General features: G+C 39.5%; 1 protein-coding gene across 2 annotated transcripts in view; it reads right to left on the reverse strand.

The window, feature by feature from the left end:
- Positions 1-937: 937 nt before the first annotated feature.
- LOC134577283 (guanylate-binding protein 1-like) overlaps positions 938-19,432 on the reverse strand; it is a 326,911-nt gene continuing 308,416 nt past the window's right edge. For both annotated transcript variants that reach the window (XM_063435976.1, XM_063435975.1), the window contains exons 4-11: positions 17,539-17,648; positions 15,914-16,122; positions 15,026-15,268; positions 9,787-10,070; positions 6,564-6,776; positions 4,706-4,808; positions 1,846-2,039; positions 938-1,266 (exon numbers count right to left, since the gene is read on the reverse strand). In XM_063435976.1, the coding sequence (XP_063292046.1) occupies positions 1,093-1,266; positions 1,846-2,039; positions 4,706-4,808; positions 6,564-6,776; positions 9,787-10,070; positions 15,026-15,268; positions 15,914-16,122; positions 17,539-17,648 (1,530 nt within the window). In that variant the 3' untranslated portion in view covers positions 938-1,092. The remainder of the gene's footprint in view (positions 1,267-1,845; positions 2,040-4,705; positions 4,809-6,563; positions 6,777-9,786; positions 10,071-15,025; positions 15,269-15,913; positions 16,123-17,538; positions 17,649-19,432) is intronic.

The following is a 19,432-nucleotide window of genomic DNA, read 5'->3' on the forward strand; positions in this document are numbered from 1 at the left end:
TTTTCATGGAATTTACCGGCTGATCCAGGTAGTCACACAGTTGGAGATTAAGGAGATCTGTGGATAGTTTATCTACATCCAAGTGCGACAGGATCACATTATCTTCCATTTGCTGAGTCTACTCTGGAGTTCCCATACCACGTCCACTCTCATCACTTAATAGATTCCACACATAATGCAGGATGTGCATTGCTGAGTTTGCAGCTTCATCGGTTTCTCAGATTTCATGTTTGTTTTTTGTAGGACTGGTTCATTAAGAACTTTGTAAAGTTTTTCAGGTACATCTTGACATTTAAATTAATAAGGTAAGAACAGGTACACAAACACGATGCACACTGTTTGAAGTTGGCATGCAGATTACATGTGCCTAAATGGTCCCGATTTTGTCAGGACAGTCCCGATTTCCGGGTTCTGTTCCACCTTTGATTCCTGGTGTCCCACTGTTGAGGAAATTAGGGAACTGTCCCGAACAATCATAGCACAATTGCATCATGAGACGTGCTTGTGCTATGTTCAGAGCACTAGGGCCCTGCAGGGGGCACTGAAACTTTGTTCTATGCAGGTCTGCCCTCAGTGGGCTAGATTCAATTGTGGATAAAAAGGCTGGTGTGCATTCACCCCGGGCTGACCTGCCATTAACCTGGGTGGACACGCCCCTTGCTGGCCCCTTTAGGGCAGAGCTATTGACGTGATTCTCAGGACGCTGGAGGTGGGAGGTATGTGATTATATACCCCCAAGATATAGGACATGAGTGGCTTCCTGTAGCCTGGAGTAAACTACAAACACATTCCCCAATTTGAACCCAAACCAGCATATTGTTGGATTGTTCTTCACTCTCTTTCATAATTGTATATTAAACATTGACTACTAATACTGCAATAAGTAGAATACAATAATAAAAAAAATAGTTACATAATACATTTTTTATTGTGCTATTTTTACATTTTAACATGATAATCTTCAGTAACAGAATCTCATATAATGTTATATTTGTGACTCAGAAACTTCAAACTACAAAGTACTCAGTAAAACGAAAACATTGCTTGCTGAATATTATTTCAAATCCTACAGGATGTTATACATGCTTGGTATTAAAATATTTTCTTCACAATACTTGACAACACCCCTGGTAAAATTCCAGATATCACATTTCCCAGGAAAGATCCCTGGGAGGCTTCTTCCTGCTGCTTCTTCAGCTGTTGAATCTCATATTCCAGCATTTCACATTGCTTCTTCATCCCTTCTTTCATCATGTTTTCCTTTTCCTGTAAACAAATATGAGTAAACTCAATCCAGAGATATAACTGTACTTGCAAACTAGTATGGAAACCTGGAAATAACCCATTGGCTGGATCAATGGAAGAAAGTTTGCATTCTGTATTTTGACCAACAAAAAGTTTTTTTTCTAGTGTGGTAAGAAAGTGGTGAGTCTGGCATTCACTTGCCATGCTAAGAAATTTGTACCTCTGCCAGGTGAAGACTGACACTGGAGCAAAGTGAAAAGTAAATGAGGCTTTGTAATGATACATGAAAGTTTGCCTGGGTAGACATGCTTACATGAGTTTAGGAGGGATAAGGTTAATTGCACTAACAATATTCCAATAATATTTTCTGCCTGTACTTTCACTCAATGACCCCAAAATAAATATATATTTTTTTAAAGTTAGTGTTCTTTCGTTTGGGAGATTTATTTTTGTCTATGAATTCAAAGGTCCATCTAGAAGAGCTCTACATAGCATCAGAACTAAATGGAAATACAAGCAAAGGTACCATTACTTTCTGGGCTCAATAGACATATCACCCAGTCGGGTCGGGTTACCGCTTTATTCTCTTTATTACTTTACCTTCATCTTCTCTTCGATGAGCCATTTATTCTCCTCTATCAGCTTATTTCTATCCTGCTCATTCTTCTCTTGTATCATTGCCAACTGCTCTTCCTGGCTCTTTTTCTCAGCCTCCATGGTCTCTTGCAGTCTCCGGTTATTCTCTTCCACAATCTTTTTTTCTCTTTCTACAGCTTCTGACTGAGCTTTTTGTGCTGTGAATTGTTTTTACATATATATATATATATATATAATTCTTTATAGATGTTTTGCTCATCATAGGATTATTATCATACATTTTTAAGAATCCACTTTTATTCTGCTGTCTTGTGCAAACAAAACAAACAACTGAATTCAGGACAAAGTCAAACGTGAAAAACATGTGATCGGGACATGACTAACATGTCAAAAATTACCCAAACGACTTTGCTTAAAGAGAAACTATAGGCTAAGAATACAAAATAGTTTTCAAACTGAAAGAAATTTGGTCTAGATGTAAATTCTAGTTCTTGGGTAGATCCTTGGCTTAAGGATAGAGTACAACGAGTTGTCATTAATGGTAAATTTTCAAGCTGGATAAAAGTGGTAAGTGGTGTCCCTCAGGGTTCTGTTCTGGGGTTGCCTCTATTTTACATATGTATAAATGATCTTTATAATGGAAAGCCATGTTTCAGTGTTTGCAGATGAAACAAAACTCTGTAAAGTAATAGAATGTGAGCAGGAATTTCTTTGCTGCTAAAGGATTTAGATAAATTGGTGGCAGCACTCAAATGCCCGATGAAATGTAGTCTGGAAAAATTTGGGTTAAAGAATGCACAGCCAACTTACACCCTAAATGGTAATGAATTAGGGATCAAAACAAATGTGATGGATTTGGGAATTGTTATAGACAATAAACTAGGCAACAATATGCAATTTTAATCGACAGGTACTGTCATGTAGAAATAGGGGCATTAATTCTCGGGATGAAAATATATTTTTGCCTCTTTATAAATCGCTGGTAAGACCACACCTTGAATATGCTGTGCAATTTTGGACACCTGTTCTAAAGAAGGATATTATTGCACTAGAAAAAGTGAATTGATAAAAATTGATAAAAGGAATGGAGCATTTTAGTTATGAAGAGAGGTTAAAAAAAATGTAATCTCTTTAGTTTGGAAAAACGGCACCTTAGAGGGCATATGATATCATTATACAAACATATTCAGGGCCAATACAAACCATTGACCAGAAATCTATTCATAAAAATGACTATACATAGTACAAGAGATCACACATTTAGACTGTAAGAAAGGAGATTTAGTCTAAAGCAAAGGAAATATTTTTTTACAGTAAGAACAATAAGGGAATGGAATACTCATTTCTTGTAAAAACTCATTCCTGGGTTACCATATGCTCTCAAAGGCAACATAATCAACCAGGCAAATTTCCAAGTAAAAGAAAAAGGAAATCAAGCCTTATATTTGACCCAGTAACTTTCAAAAACACTAAAAAAAACTGTAAATGGGGTACGGTTACGGAGTACGGTTGTACTCGGGAGACTTTGCTGAACACAAATATTAGTGTTTCAAACCAGTAAAACGTATCACAACAATGATATCATCAGTGAAAGTGCCGTTTGTGTGAAAAATAAAATAAATTCACTTTCACTGACAATGTCATCACTGTGATATGTTTTACTGTTTTGAAACCCTAATATTTGTGTTCAGTGAAGTCTCCCGAGTAAAACAGTACCCCCAATGTACAGGTGTTAGGTTGTCATGTTAAGTTACAGGGTTAAATACAGTGCAAGCAAATTAAATTCTCTGGACTTTCGGCCTGGGTTGTCAGGCAGGTCCCTCAAATTGCAAACAATAAAATGACTTAATTATGTAAAAATATTACATAAATATGCACATAGTATTTAAATATATATACATATTTATATATTTGAAGTCTACGTGTATATTTATGAAATTATTTATGTAATTTTGTATATAGATTTATATATACATATTGTATTATTTTATTTATATATACATAGATATTTATGTATATGTGTGTATATATATATATATATATATATATATATAACTTCATTCTAAGTGTATTTTGATATTACTATCAAAATACAGTTAGAATAAAATTATATATATATATATATATATATATAATTTTTTATTAATTATTTTAAAAAATATTTATTTTTATTTACTTATTATTTATATTTTATAATATATATGTGTGTGTGTGTGTAATGTAATTATAAGTGTATTTTTTATTAATATTTGTATATATAAATATAAAAATACACTTAGTTTGACATTATGTATATATAGATAGTGTGTGTGTGTGTGTGTGTATATTTTTTTTTTGCTTTATTATAACTTTTTAATACTTTTTTCACCAGCAGGGGGACTGCCTGTCAGCACAGGCAGTCCCACTGCAGGCAGATACATGGACACCTATTGCGGCCATGTGACCGCTCCTAATTCGCCGAAGGGAGACTGCCTGGGCTGCAGGCAATCTCTCCACATCGGGGGCAACTCCGATCGCCGCCGGGGGCACGACGGCGACCAGGTGAGTAAATATTTCCATTATGACGGTTTAGGATCGGCACCGGTCCTCATGGGGATTTTTCCGATGACAGTCCTGAACCGTCAACGATTGTGAAGGGGTTAAACAATTTTTATGGTCATAGGGAGGTGTGGCTAGGGTTGCATGGACAGAAACAAAAGTGATTTAACTCCTAAATGGCAGAAAATTGATCAGTGAGACAGCAGGAACAAGATCTATACATGAAAACTGCTTAATTAAACTAAAGTTGTTTTGATGCTTATAGTGTCCCTTTAACTAAACTGAACTGTAATTGGGACTTCCAAAATTCCCGGTTCCATCTTACCGGCCATCATTTTCTCATTTTCGGTCAGAGACTGATCAGTTTGCAAAATAGTGGTTTCAATCTTCTCCTTCTCATTGAGGAATTTCTTCAGCACTTCGTTGGCCTTTGGGATGATAATTGACATACTGAAGATATTTATCCTATTTTTAATTACTTTATTAAAATAAATATACCATAAATAACATAAAAGATATAAAGAACACGAATAGACGTGTACCTAGGTCCAAGGTTGTTTTTTGTGTGTTTTGACCCCTCTTCTCCCTTGTACTTGTGTGCCTCTTAACCTCCCTTTAGCTCTGAACCCCATTAACCCTTCGTGTCTCTTACTCTTCCTTCCACTTTTTGCCTCTTTTACCCACGTTTGTATCTCTTACCCCTTTTTACCACTTTTGTGGACATTAGTTCCTTTTTGTATTTATTTTCCAATGTTATTAATTTTGTCTTTCTTTCTTTGCTTTTATGTCTTCTTCCCCATTTGTGTTCCTCAGCCCTTGTATCCCTCCTATCCCTCTTCTTGCTCCTTTTAAGTCTTTTACCAATCTTTTTGCCCCTTTTGTGTCTCATCCTCTTTTGTGTATTGTATTCCCCTTTTTCCATCTTATTCATTATTGTGTCTCTAACCCCTCTTTGTGTGTATTTTACTTCCCCCTTCTGTGTCTCTAACTACTCTCCCACTTTTATGTCTATTGCTCTCTTCAAAGTATGGCCTTGCAGGCAGCATTAGAGAATATTTTTGTCCTGTTTGGCATCATATCTTCACTTCCTCCACTCATAGTACACTGTGCTCTGCCCAGTGGTGTATCCTGGTTTTGTGCTGTCCTAGGCATGAAAAAACTCAGGTTCCCTCCCCCCCCCCCGCACCATCCCACACTATCCCCTGTCCCGCCTTCTAAATACACACACACATTCACTGACAGACACGCATACACTAGCTAACAGACATACACACTCACTAACAGACACATACAGTCACTAGCAGACACACACATTCACTAACAGACACACATACACTCTCACTAACAGACACACACATAGTAACACACTCCCTGACATACACACTCACTAACAGACACACACTCACACTCACTAACAGACACAGACACTCACTCACTAACAGACAGACACACACACTAACAGACACACACTCACTAACAGACACACACACAAACGCACATACACTCACTAACAGACACACACACTCACTCACTAACAGACACACACTCACTTTTTTTTTTAATTCAACCCCCCCAGCCTCCTTACCTTTGGGAATGCTTGGGGGGGGGGGGTGTTCTCCCTTTACCTGGGTTCCAGTGGGGCTGCTGGGTGGGCGGCGCTAGTGAGGGAGCTGAGCAGAGAGCTCACTAATCAGTGGTCCCTCGCCAGCGCCGCCCACCCGCTCACTGCAGAGTGATGCCAGGAGCCGGAATATGACAGATTTTTTTGTTAGCCGCCAGGCTAACAAGACATTTGCCCTGGGCATTTGGGGCCAACTTTTTTTGCCGCCTCCTGGAAAATGCCGACCAAGGCAAATGCCTTGTTTGCCTCGCGGCTAATACGTCCCTGGCTCTACCATAGTTCGCTGGCCATACTAGAAAGAATTCTGTGCACCCCCTCCTGCCTGTCAGCCAGGGTGGAATGACCATGGTAAGTTCTCTACTTAACAGAAAGCATAGCATTTCTACATTTTTGTTAATAACCATGGCAGATTAGGAGAATCTTCTGGAGAATACCTTCAATTATCGCTAATATAAAATTGCAAAAAAATATATTTATGTTTGTGTATTGGTTTAGCCATGAAATCTCACTGCAAATTAAAAATGATATTACAGTAACATTGCAGTTTACACAAGGTGCCTACCTTCATACCCTTGCCAGGGTGTTGCTGATAAGATACAATTAAATTCTGCTTTTCAGTTTTGAATACATTATGTCCCCCAGGCTTGGAATACTTTCCTTGTCTTATTCCTGTCTCTAAAGGCTTATTTAACTCTTCAAGCAAATATTGGCATTTTTGGACAGATTTCTCCAAATTGTCTTTCAAAAATATTTCTGCTTTCTCAGATAAATTGTGCTGTAATACAGAATGACAAGCTGAACATATATATCAATTTATATCAATATATCAATTTAACTATAACTGTTATGTTTGTTAAATGTAATACATATATATGCACTGATCAGCCACAACATTAAAACCAACTGCCTAATATAGTGTAGATCCCCGTCATGCTGCCAAAACATAGACGTGGATTCCACAAGACCTCTGAACATGTCCTGTGGTATCTGGCAGCAAGACATTAGCAGCAGATCCTTTAAGTCATGCAAGTTGCAAGGTGGGGTCTTCGTGGACCAGGTTTGCTGTTCCAACACATCCCCCAAATGCTCTGTCAGATTTAGATTTGGAGAATTCTTGATGCCAAGGCAACATCTTGAACTGTCATGTTCCTCAAACCATTCCTGAACAATATTTGCAGTGTGGCTTGGGGCATTATCCTGCTAAAAGAGACCACTGCCATCAGGGAACACAATTGCCGTGAATGAGTGTATGTGGTCAGCAACAATCTACAGGTAGGTGGTATGTGTCAAAGTAATATCCACATGAATGCCAGTACCTGACAAAAGGTTTCCCTGCAGAACATACCCGGAGTATAACCCTGCCTCCGCCAACCTTCCTTCTTCCCATAGTGCATGTTTCATCTCTTCCCCAGGTAAACAGCCATCCACTTAATCTAAAGGAAAATGGATAGAAACCTTGCTGGCTGGGAATCTAGTAAGGGGATGGGAGGCATGCACACATTGGGCGCTTTGGACACATTGGGGGAAAGATAGAATTTGGTAGAATTAATAGGTTTATAAATGTGGCTAAAGGAAGAAGTAGTAGATATTTATTGGGGCAAAGATTTCACAATATGAACTGGGTGAGAAAGAGGGGAGTAGGCGAAAATATGACTGGGGTGAGGGAAAGCTTGAGATATGGGATGGGGTGGAAAGGCTAGAAATGTATCAATAAAGAAGCTGGAGATAAGGCTGGAGGGTAAAATGAAAGACAGAGGCCCCCCATTTTAGTTATTAGTGTTCCCCAGTCACTAGTACTTTTAAATTTGTTTAGGCATCATGCCCCTACTCGTGACATGCCGCTGGTCATAGTGACCACCATACTGATTTATATTTAGTTTTATGACAGCGAGCAGCTACTGGTTGCTCGTTCTTTAGGCGACATTTAACCTCCCTTTTTTTTTATATGGGTGTCAAAGTGACCCCCATAGGTTTTAATGCAGGGGGGTAGCAATAATTATTTATTACAAGGAGGGAACTGGTAGCACTGCCAGCTCCCTCCTTGATTTTCTTGTTTTTTTTTGTCACACATGTGCAGTGTTATATTTCCGTGCTGTGGGGTTTAATTCCCCTGCGGCACGGTGTCTATTAAACAAATGAAATGGTTAAGGCATTTAGCCTTTGCCCTTTCATTTCGTTTATATTTCGTATGTGGTGCTTTCGTTTACGTTTTAGTAAATGAATACGAAAAAATCCGAATTTATGGACGAAATCGTATTTGTACGAAATGAAAGCACATTCTAAATTTGACTGGGGGTTCTTAAAGTAAAAGAAATACCTGTACTAAGTGATATTGATAAACAAAGCAATCTTACTATGGAAAGGTAAGGTTAGAGTTAAAGAGACACTATAGGCACTGAGACTACTTCATCTCAGTCTTAGTGAAGTGTCCTTGTCCTCTTAATCCTGCAATGCAAAAACTGAATTGAGTAAAAGAGAAACTGCAATGTTCTACCAGACAGCCACTAGAGGCGCTTCCTGGTCTCGTAACGTTTTCCTTTGCATGAGGGTGTTTAACGTCTTCAAACTTTTCATTGGAAAGCATTGATTCATTAGGCCTGAATTTGTGGGAAGAGTAAGTCCCCTACGTAAACTCCCAGCCCCTACTTACCTCTGACGTTCAAGTTCGAGTGTTCCCAACCACCTGCACCCTTAAAACAATACAATTCTCCTTGGTGGGCCCTCTTTTATTTACAGGTCCACTTGGACGTTGGTTTCGGCACACCACAACCAACTTTCATCTCAGATACTATCCATTACATATTACATTCTGAGCACAAATAATATTAAGCTAATTCAGCTAACATAAAACAACGTATTAACACCAGCCACTTGTCAAGGCAGACTGGGACCCTGACACACAAACCCAAACCCAGATATTAAAAAACAAGAATATAGCACAATAGTTTATATTGTCAGTCCTTAGACTGGTCGGACTTAACAGTAGTGAATAGTCAGAATGCAAGAAAAAATCAAGGTTTGGAAAAAAACAACATAAACAAGAAACATAGCCAAGAAGTCTCAGAAATCAGAGTCTGCACAATCACAAGCCTAGGTCAATACAAAACTATCAGGATAAGTAAGGAACATGCTATCGGGTCAAAGAGAACTACAGCGTGGTATCTGGCTACAGGCAACAATAATTGAAATACCTAAGGTTTATTTCTATTGGATGGTGTTAGTCCTGTGTATCAAAATGTGTATCAGGAACATGGTGCGGGAATTGTGTCACTTTTGACACTAAAATGGTGAGACCATTCATGAGGATCCATACAGGTGTGACGAGTTGCCTCAATAATGATACCAGAATTTATTTATTTATAAAATATTTTACCAGGAGTAAGGATACCCTTTGACTGTAGAAAGTTCCGTGTGGGCATAGCATGCAGCCAGAATGACGTGTTGCTGCCTTGTATGGAGACTGCTCTAGCATGCGTAACCCCACTGAAGTTACTCTCAAATTTAAAACGTATTTGCCTTGAGGTAACATGGTTGCCAATGAACAAGCACTGACCCATTGCCTATTTTACTACTGTACATGTGGTATATGTATTAAGGGATTCTACTCTGTTAGCATGTACGTAATTAGACCCTGGCATAACATGTGAAGTTTGTTGTCATGGACAATATACCCAGTTGACCAAGATATTTTAACAGGAGATGGGAACTTATCAGAAAAAAAGTGAATGGAACAGGTAAAATGTGAGCTACTAATATGAAAAAAATAACAATATGGAAAAACTCACTATAAGTGTCTTGTGATATTCCAGATCTTCATCTTTGAAGGATATGTCCATAAAGACTGCTAGTGCTTGTTTTTCGCATTCCTGGTGCAGTTGTAAGAACTGTTCCTGTGTCTCAGTTGGGAAATGAGAGACTCGTTTACTCATTTCTTCCTCATATTTGGAAAGAGCTTGACTGACCGCCCGGGAATTCTCAATCTGTGACAGAACCTTAACTGCATTTTCCATACATGGAACAGCCCCACTCTGAATGGCTCCCACATATGTGACTGCGAGGTCATACAACACTGAGGGAAAGACAAAATAAATGTGACATATGCCTTAATTTAATATTGTTAGAAATATTTTCCAAATTCTTTAATATTTTTTGGAAAAATATTTAAAATTATTTTTTCAACATTATAAAATATGAAAAAATATAGCACGTCTAAAAAAAAAATATAGCAATATAGCATGACATATTAAAATATTACAATATTAAAAAAAACTCAAAATATTAACTCATTTTAAAAGTTTATCCAAAAACATTATATCATTTGGAAAACGTATTCAACAATATTAAATCGATGCAATAGTGAGAAAAAAATGTAGTATGGCTCAACAAGCAAGAACATACTATAAGGAATGACCATTATACAGGGAGTGCAGAATTATGAGGCAAGTTGTATTTTTGAGGATTAATTTTATTATTGAACAACAACCATGTTCTCAATGAACCCAAAAAACTAATTAATATCAAAGCTGAATATTTTTGGAAGTAGTTTTTAGTTTGTTTTTAGTTATAGCTATTTTAGGGGGATATCTGTGTGTGCAGGTGACTATTACTGTGCATAATTATTAGGCAACTTAACAAAAAACAAATATATACCCATTTCAATTATTTATTTTTACCAGTGAAACCAATATAACATCTCAACATTCACAAATATACATTTCTGACATTCAAAAACATAACAAAAACAAATCAGTGACCAATATAGCCACCTTTCTTTGCAAGGACACTCAAAAGCCTGCCATCCATGGATTCTGTCAGTGTTTTGATCTGTTCACCATCAACATTGCGTGCAGCAGCAACCACAGCCTCCCAGACACTGTTCAGAGAGGTGTACTGTTTTCCCTCCTTGTAAATCTCACATTTGATGATGGACCACAGGTTCTCAATGGGGTTCAGATCAGGTGAACAAGGAGGCCATGTCATTAGATTTTCTTATTTTATACCCTTTCTTGCCAGCCACGCTGTGGAGTACTTGGACGCGTGTGATGGAGCATTGTCCTGCATGAAAATCATGTTTTTCTTGAAGGATGCAGACTTCTTCCTGTACCACTGCTTGAAGAAGGTGTCTTCCAGAAACTGGCAGTAGGACTGGGAGTTGAGCTTGACTCCATCCTCAACCCGAAAAGGCCCCACAAGCTCATCTTTGATGATACCAGCCCAAACCAGTACTCCACCTCCACCTTGCTGGCGTCTGAGTCGGACTGGAGCTCTCTGCCCTTTACCTATCCATCCATCTGGCCCATCAAGACTCACTCTCATTTCATCAGTCCATAAAACCTTAGAAAAATCAGTCTTGAGATATTTCTTGGCCCAGTCTTGACGTTTCAGCTTGTGTGTCTTGTTCAGTGGTGGTCGTCTTTCAGCCTTTCTTACCTTGGCCATGTCTCTGAGTATTGCACACCTTGTGCTTTTGGGCACTCCAGTGATGTTGCAGCTCTGAAATATGGCCAAACTGGGGGCAAGTGGCATCTTGGCAGCTGCACGCTTGACTTTTCTCAGTTCATGGGCAGTTATTTTGCGCCTTGGTTTCTCCGCACGCTTCTTGCGATCCTGTTGACTATTTTGAATGAAACGCTTGATTGTTCGATGATCACGCTTCAGAAGCTTTGCAATTTTAAGAGTGCTGTATCCCTCTGCAAGATATCTCACTATTTTTGACTTTTCTGAGCCTGTCAAGTCCTTCTTTTGACCCATTTTGCCAAAGGAAAGGAAGTTGCCTAATAATTATGCACTCCTGATATAGGGTGTTGATGTCATTAGACCACACCCCTTCTCATTACAGAGATGCACATCACCTAATATGCTTAATTGGTAGTAGGCTTTCGAGCCTATACAGCTTGGAATAAGACAACATGCATAAAGAAGATGATGTGGTCAAAATACTCATTTGCCTAATAATTCTGCACTCCCTGTATAACAATCACAGATCAAAACAGTTTAACAAAATACATTTGTCACATAGGCCTCAATTTAATATTGCTGGATAAACTTTCCAAATGAAATATAATGTTTGGATAAATGTGTAATATTTTTTTTTTCAACATCAAAATATATCATATGTAAAAAAGATAGCAATAGGGCAAAACATCAAAATATTACATAATTTTTTTTTTTTTTTAAATCATAATAATAAAAGTTAAAAATGTATCCAACAATATTAGATTATTTGGAAACCTAGCTAACAATATTAAATTGAGGCCGTTATGAGATAGAAATGTAGCAGAGCTGCACAGGGCCGCCATCAGGGCACGACAACCATGACAGGGGGCCCGGACTGCTTAGGAAGTCCCGGGCTCTACATTCCCTATGTGTATATACAGTATCTTACAAAAGTGAGTACACCCATCACATTTTTGTAAATATTTTATTATATCTTTTCATGTGACAACACTGAAGAAATGACACTCTGCTACAACGTAAAGTATAAGCCTTTATAACAGTGTAAATTTGCTGTCCCCTCAAAATAACTCAACACACAGCCATTAATGTCTAAACCGTTGGCAACAAAAGTGAGTTAAACCCTCCCCCTCCCCCTCCCTGACTACAAGGGAGTCAGTTTAATAAAAAATAAATGTAAAAAAAAGTCCCCCCCTGCACAAAATGCAGCCCCTTTTTAAACACACTATACAAACACATACTATGCATTCACTATACACCCCACATCCACCTTACAAATGCACTATGCATCCACTTTATACACATTCTAGATCCACTATACACACAACATTTAGTACACACACACACTACATCCATTACACACACACACTGCATCTTTGTGGGTGGACTCAGGATGGGCCCTGTCCTTGAGCTGTGTCAGGGGCCCCAAAATGACTGATGGCAGCCCTGTCGCTGCACAGACAAGAACATATACCATTATAGAACACACTAACAATCATAGATTTAAACCAGTGGTAGTCAACCTTCTTTTACCTACCGCCCACTAATGCAACTTTTTGGTTGAAAAAATTTCCTTACCGCCCACCAGTTTTCGCGCAAATGCGGAATATTTTTTAGAAAGGAGGGTGTTTTACAAAAAATAAATGTACGTACATTTATCTTTTTATTTCTACTTAATGCAGGTTTATAAGGTTTTTAACTTTATAAAGTTTAATGAGAAAACAATAAAGTAAATTGAAATTACCTTTACTAGTGATTAATGAGATCCTTGAGGTTGATGCTGCGAGACTAAATATTTGATATCTGGTTCGATTTTCGTAAGGAACAAACGAAGGTCTCTTTCAGTGATATTCAGACGACTTCTCTGTTTGCGCATAATATGATTTCTCATATTATCTCTCTATGATTTTTCTTGTGCGTCAGCTCATCTCCTCTCCCTCCTCAATTCCCCTCCCCACCTTTTTTTCCCCCCTTTTTTCTATTTTTTAACCTTCCTTGTAGCAATGCCCAGTAGGAAGGCTGAGCTAGGTAGCCCACTTACTATATAGTCCACTATAACAGACAGACACACGTACAAGACACACGTACAAGACACACATACAGACACACATACAGACACACACACGACACACATACATACACACACACGACACACATACATACACACACACAACACAAACACACACACGACAAATACACACACACATACACACACACACGACACATACACACACACACGACACATACATACACACACACGACACATACATACACACACACGACACATACATACACACACACAACACATACACACACACGACATACATACACACACACACACACACAACACACATACAGACACAAATACAGACACATAGATACACAAATACAGACACATAGATACACACACACGACACATACATACACACACACACGACACATACATACACGACACATACAGACACACACGACACATACAGACACACACGACACACACACACGACACACATACATACACACACATACATACATACATACACACACACGACACATACATACACACGACACATACAGACACACACGACACATACAGACACACACAACACATACAGACACACACGACACACACACACGTACATACATACACACACGACACATACATACACACACACACACACACATACACACACACACAACACACATACAGACACAAACACACACGACACATACAGACACACACGACACATACACACACACATACATACACACACATACATACACACACATACATACACACATACATACATACACACACACACATACACATACACAAGACACACACGACACATACAGGAACACAGACAGACACACATACACACAAGACACATACATACAGACACACACAAGACACACATACCAACAGACAGTCACACATACATACACACACACACACAAGACACACATATATACAGACACACACACACACACACACACACAAGACATACATACAAAGACACACACACACACACACACACACACACATTATATTTAAGTCACCCTCCTGTTTCCTACCTTTTAGATTCAGGAGGGTGACTTTCCCTGGGGTCCAGTGGTGGCTCAGGTGGATGGGAGTCAGAGTTCCCACTCTGACTCCCTGGTCTTCCTCCCGCGCGGCTCTCAGGGTTAGCTGGGAGGAGTGATGTGCAGTCACTTCCTCCCAGCTCTGCGATGTCATCACAGGGGGCCCGGTCGCGCTGTTAAAGCGCCCAGCGCTGACCGGGCCCCCTTACAATCCACATCCATCGGGTGGCCCTGACAGCATGGGCCACCCGATGGACCCCTCCATATGCGGCCCCGGCGGTTTGCCGCGCGTGCCGGAGCCGCAATTTGTCACGGCGGTACCCAGTCGCAGGGGTACCGCCGGCTCGCACCCGCCCGCCCGTCCGCCCGGTCGTCAAAACCTGGAAATCCCTACCGCCCACCTGAAATCCTAAAACGCCCACTAGTGGGCGGTAGGGACCAGGTTGACGACCCATGATTTAAACAGTTGAACCGATAATTCTCACTCACATTTCCCAGTTACTTTCAAACCATTTGTCACTGTTTTAGTTGTGCTGGTCTCATATACATGAGTGCAGAACTTCTGTGTTTGCTTTAGAAATCCTGGTTCCAGCTCTGCTTCTGAAAGGGATTCAAGTTGTTGAAGACCTGTTGTCGATGCTGGTCGTTCAAACACAAAACACTTATGCGAATGAAAGAAATGGCGTATGCACTCCCGGGGGGTGTTATATTCATTCACCTTGGCTCCAATTCCTGAATTAAAAAACAAACAGAAAAATAATACATTCTATAATTTAAATCGAGATATTAGTAATGCAATATAAAGTCTGTGCATCCGATTTAATATGAAGTGAGCATTACCTGTAAAGACAGTTCTTGTGGCTATTTAAATAAGTCAAAAGAGTGGAAGATAATGTTGAGAACAGAGTAATATTATTATGATTAAGAGCTGTAAAACCTTGACGTCATAACAAAACCTTACTAAATACTGTGTTCTCCCCTGACACCAAGGTGAGATGTACAGAGGAAAACCAATTAAACTGTACTGTAACCAACATCAAATCTGTCTTCGGCCATGCCTCCCCTTATCTCCCAAAAATAGTGTAAACAATATTATAAATTCAGTTCAATTCAGTATAAAATCTGTGTCCAGATTTGGGATTCAAGCAGATTGTAATGAGGTGTCCAGGACCTCTATGAGCCCATACTATAACCAACTTCCTCAGACAGGATTCCTTAAATATACCTAATAACTCTGGGGGTAACAGTGAATAATACCAATGTTCTATCAACTATTATAATCATGTATGTCCTACATTGTCAACATTTCATCCCAACCATTACATTTCATCTACTGAATCTGGTAAAATCTGTAGGATGGCGTAATAATAATACTACCTTTTTTTAACTTCAGTGAATTTTGTAAATATTGGTCCTCTGTGATTGATGATCCGTTTATTTCTAGCTGTAAGCTAAAGTCTCGGACACACCAGATAAACGCTGGGAAAAATCTCTTCATCTCAGAAGAACCATCATCATCGTCGTCATCATCATTTTTTCCTGTATTCGATTTTACTTTTATCCTTTCAGTCAGTTCTGTCACATAACTGAAGGTAGTCAGCTAAGGAGGGTGAACCTGTTATAGTTACAAGATCAAAAACATATCCAGGGGTGTCACTACTAACGCACCCTTAGTGTGGATAGTATTCTGTTGGGCTAGACCCCGCGACCCACAGATAGTTTAATCATAATGCAACCTAAAACCGCTAGATTACAAAACAATGTGCAGTATACCGGGTGAACTAAAGATACACAAGTGACAGTGCTGCTAAGTTTCATCAATCACAACAAAATACCAAAAAACAAGAAAAAACAAGCGGACAGCACACTAGTGTAACAAGCAAAGGTTAATCATAAAAGTGGTATGGTGATGTATAAAAATTATATATACCATATAGGATTTTTTTCCAATGGAGCTGCAAGAAATAAGCACTCACGTAGGGCAATATTGTCTGAATGTAAATAACTCATTTATAACAGAGTCTTTATTACCTTGTGGGATCTCCATTATTCTCTGCTCATATGATTTAACTGGCCCAGATCAACTAAAACAGTCCGTTTTTTTTAAGGTGTACCATGTCTGGATGGAAAATATTCTTACTCTTCCCTATCTGGTCTGTGTACGACACAAAGTGCTAATCATGTCTTTTGTCTCTTTAGTTTCAAACTTTTTTATTGTCATGAATCAATCTGCCAGATTCAGTATAATATAGACAGGAGTTATTGCATGACATTTTTGTTTGGAAGACACGTAAAAAAAGACAAATAACATTAAATAATACAACAAATAAAACAGTAGACTAAAATAAACTAAACAAAATATGCTCTTCTTTAAATATTCTGTATATTTAAGCTGGAAGTAAGCGCAACATCTGGGACAACTAGCTTGAAGTGTTTTGGGAAGTTGCCATTATTGGGCTGTATGGAGTTGGCCTGGTATAACTCTGGTCAAAACAATGATACATTGGAGAAAGTGCTGGGATAAAGGTTCCATTGAGTGTGACTGGCATGTTTTGAGTGGTTTGCTATTTGCAGCAATAGGTGGGGAGATAAAACCTACCTTCTGCCATAAGTGAGTGGGTCTTGATATTTTGTGGGAATGCTGTGTTCGACTGGGCACCTGGGAGTGCGTAAAATTTGAGGCTTCAAGCCTCTGCTGAATTCCACACTAAGTGGCCAAGATAGCGCCTGGCCTGCTCAGTGCAGTCCTGACCCCGGGCCTTCATCCTCTTGTGCAGCAAAGCGGCTGCTGTAAAGTCAGGAGGTGGCCTTTTATGCCAATGCAGCATTTAGAAACTCAGGCAGGCAATAGGGAAAGCATTGGGAGGCTAATGCTCATGTGCAGAAATATGCAGCGCTGCACCAATCAGCATCTCCTCATCCTTTAGCACTCTCTCTGTGTACAGGACACGTTTAGTTATTTATTTTAGCAGCTGTAATCAGTCAGTTTCAGTAAAGGATACTTAAGTTGTTCCATGGAGTTCTGGTCTATGGTCCCCACACTGTTAAACACCATGGTACTGCTTAGTAGGACGGCCAGAGAAAAAATCCAGGCATCATTCTTACTATCACCCTGAAATGAAAAAAAATATATATTATGAGATAGAATATTTTATCACAGAGACAGAACATTATCATAACAGAGATCTGTGAACGTAAATTCTCAAGAACCATCTGCAAAAGAATGTTGTGGCTACTGATTGAATTTGTGTACTTAAAACTATGTGTGTTTAAACCAATGTATATTTAAAGTATACTATTTGAAGACTAATTTCTAAAGAAATGTCTGGATACATTCAAACACACACACACATACACTGCTCACAAAGCATGAAAGTGCAGGAAAATGGTAGATCCCAGATTATTATTATTTTATTATTTATATAGCGCCATCAAATTCCACAGATGATAAAGCATCGAGGAAGTTGCTTGATAGTTTAAGATCTACCTTTAGGCCACCCTTGTGTTAGAGGGGGGCATAACAGGGGGGCCTTTTTACATTAGTTCAACCGCTGTGCAGGGTGATAGGAGAAAGTAACATAATGTTAACATTCTGTAAATGGAAAATCAAATTACACTCTGTTGTCTCAGAATAAGCGAGGATTGCTTATTGTGTGCTATTTATTAAAGGGACTCTCCAGGCAGCCGAATTTACTCACCTGGTTCCAGCGCTGGGAGCCTCGTGAAGCCGCGCCCCCTATTTCGTCAAAATGACGAAATAGACGGGCGCGAGCAGGGAGCAATCAGACGCACATGCGCACATACTTCAGAGGGCGGCATTCATGCCGCCCACTGAAGTCCTGAGCGCACTACGGCGCATGCGCGCGGTGTGTGCGGCTGCGAGCTGAGCTGACTGACCGCTCAGCTCGTGGTCTTTGCCTGCCCCTTCCTCTGCTGACAGGCTGGAGAGAGAAGGCGTGCACACAGTGCCTTCTCTCTCCTGCACACATCAGACGTATTTTAATTCGTCTGACGTGTACAGGGCCTTTTTAGGGCCCTGCATGATAGGAAGTCCCTCTGGTGGCCGTCTGAGTGACGGCCACTGGAGGTATTCCTATCAATCAATCTAAACACTGTATTTTCTCCGAAAATACAGTGTTTACATTAGATTGCCTGCAGGGAGCTATAGATCATACCTGAACAACTACATTAAGCTGTAGTTGTTCAGGTGACTATAGTGTCCCTAAGCTTTTATAAATTCTTAAATAGTCTACATTTAAGAATGTATAAACTTTAAAACACCATTTCCTCTTTCACCCCATTGCTAACATTGTGTTCTTTATATTGCCTTTCAATCAGGTTTTAAGGTGAACAGGGAGGTGCCTATTCTTCCCAAATGTACAGGGTCCGAGGGGACATGTGGTGAGGGTGCTCTGTCTATACTTGTTCTGTCTGCACAGCTCCGCCACACGCCATGTAGTGATGCTGGGAATCGATTTGTGGTGTCACTTCAGCCCCAGCATCACTACAAAGTGCGCTTGGAAATTGTGTAGCGATCGGTGCTTCCAGTAGCCAACAGGGACACTCCAGCTCTTCCAGGCACAGGTAGGGAGGCCTGATGAAAATAAAAACCCAAACAATAAATAAAAATCTCATAGAGTGCGCGTATGTAAGGTTGTGTGTGTGTGTGTGTGTGTTTCTCTCTCTCTCTCTCTAGTATTTATTCATTTTGAGGTTGTAAGGGGGTGTTTCCAAATGTCTGCACCTATAAGTGGTTTGGGGGGCCCTGTGGTAGTCACAATTCTGAGGTTCTCACATAGGCATCTTGGATGATAGACAACACACTTATGATATATGTGGAAAAGCTGAACAGTCAGGGGGAGTAGAGTGTAAATGGGAGAAATAGCAAAATTAACC

The sequence above is a fragment of the Pelobates fuscus genome, chromosome 11 (assembly GCF_036172605.1).
Source record: "Pelobates fuscus isolate aPelFus1 chromosome 11, aPelFus1.pri, whole genome shotgun sequence".
Taxonomy (NCBI): Eukaryota; Metazoa; Chordata; class Amphibia; order Anura; family Pelobatidae; genus Pelobates; species Pelobates fuscus.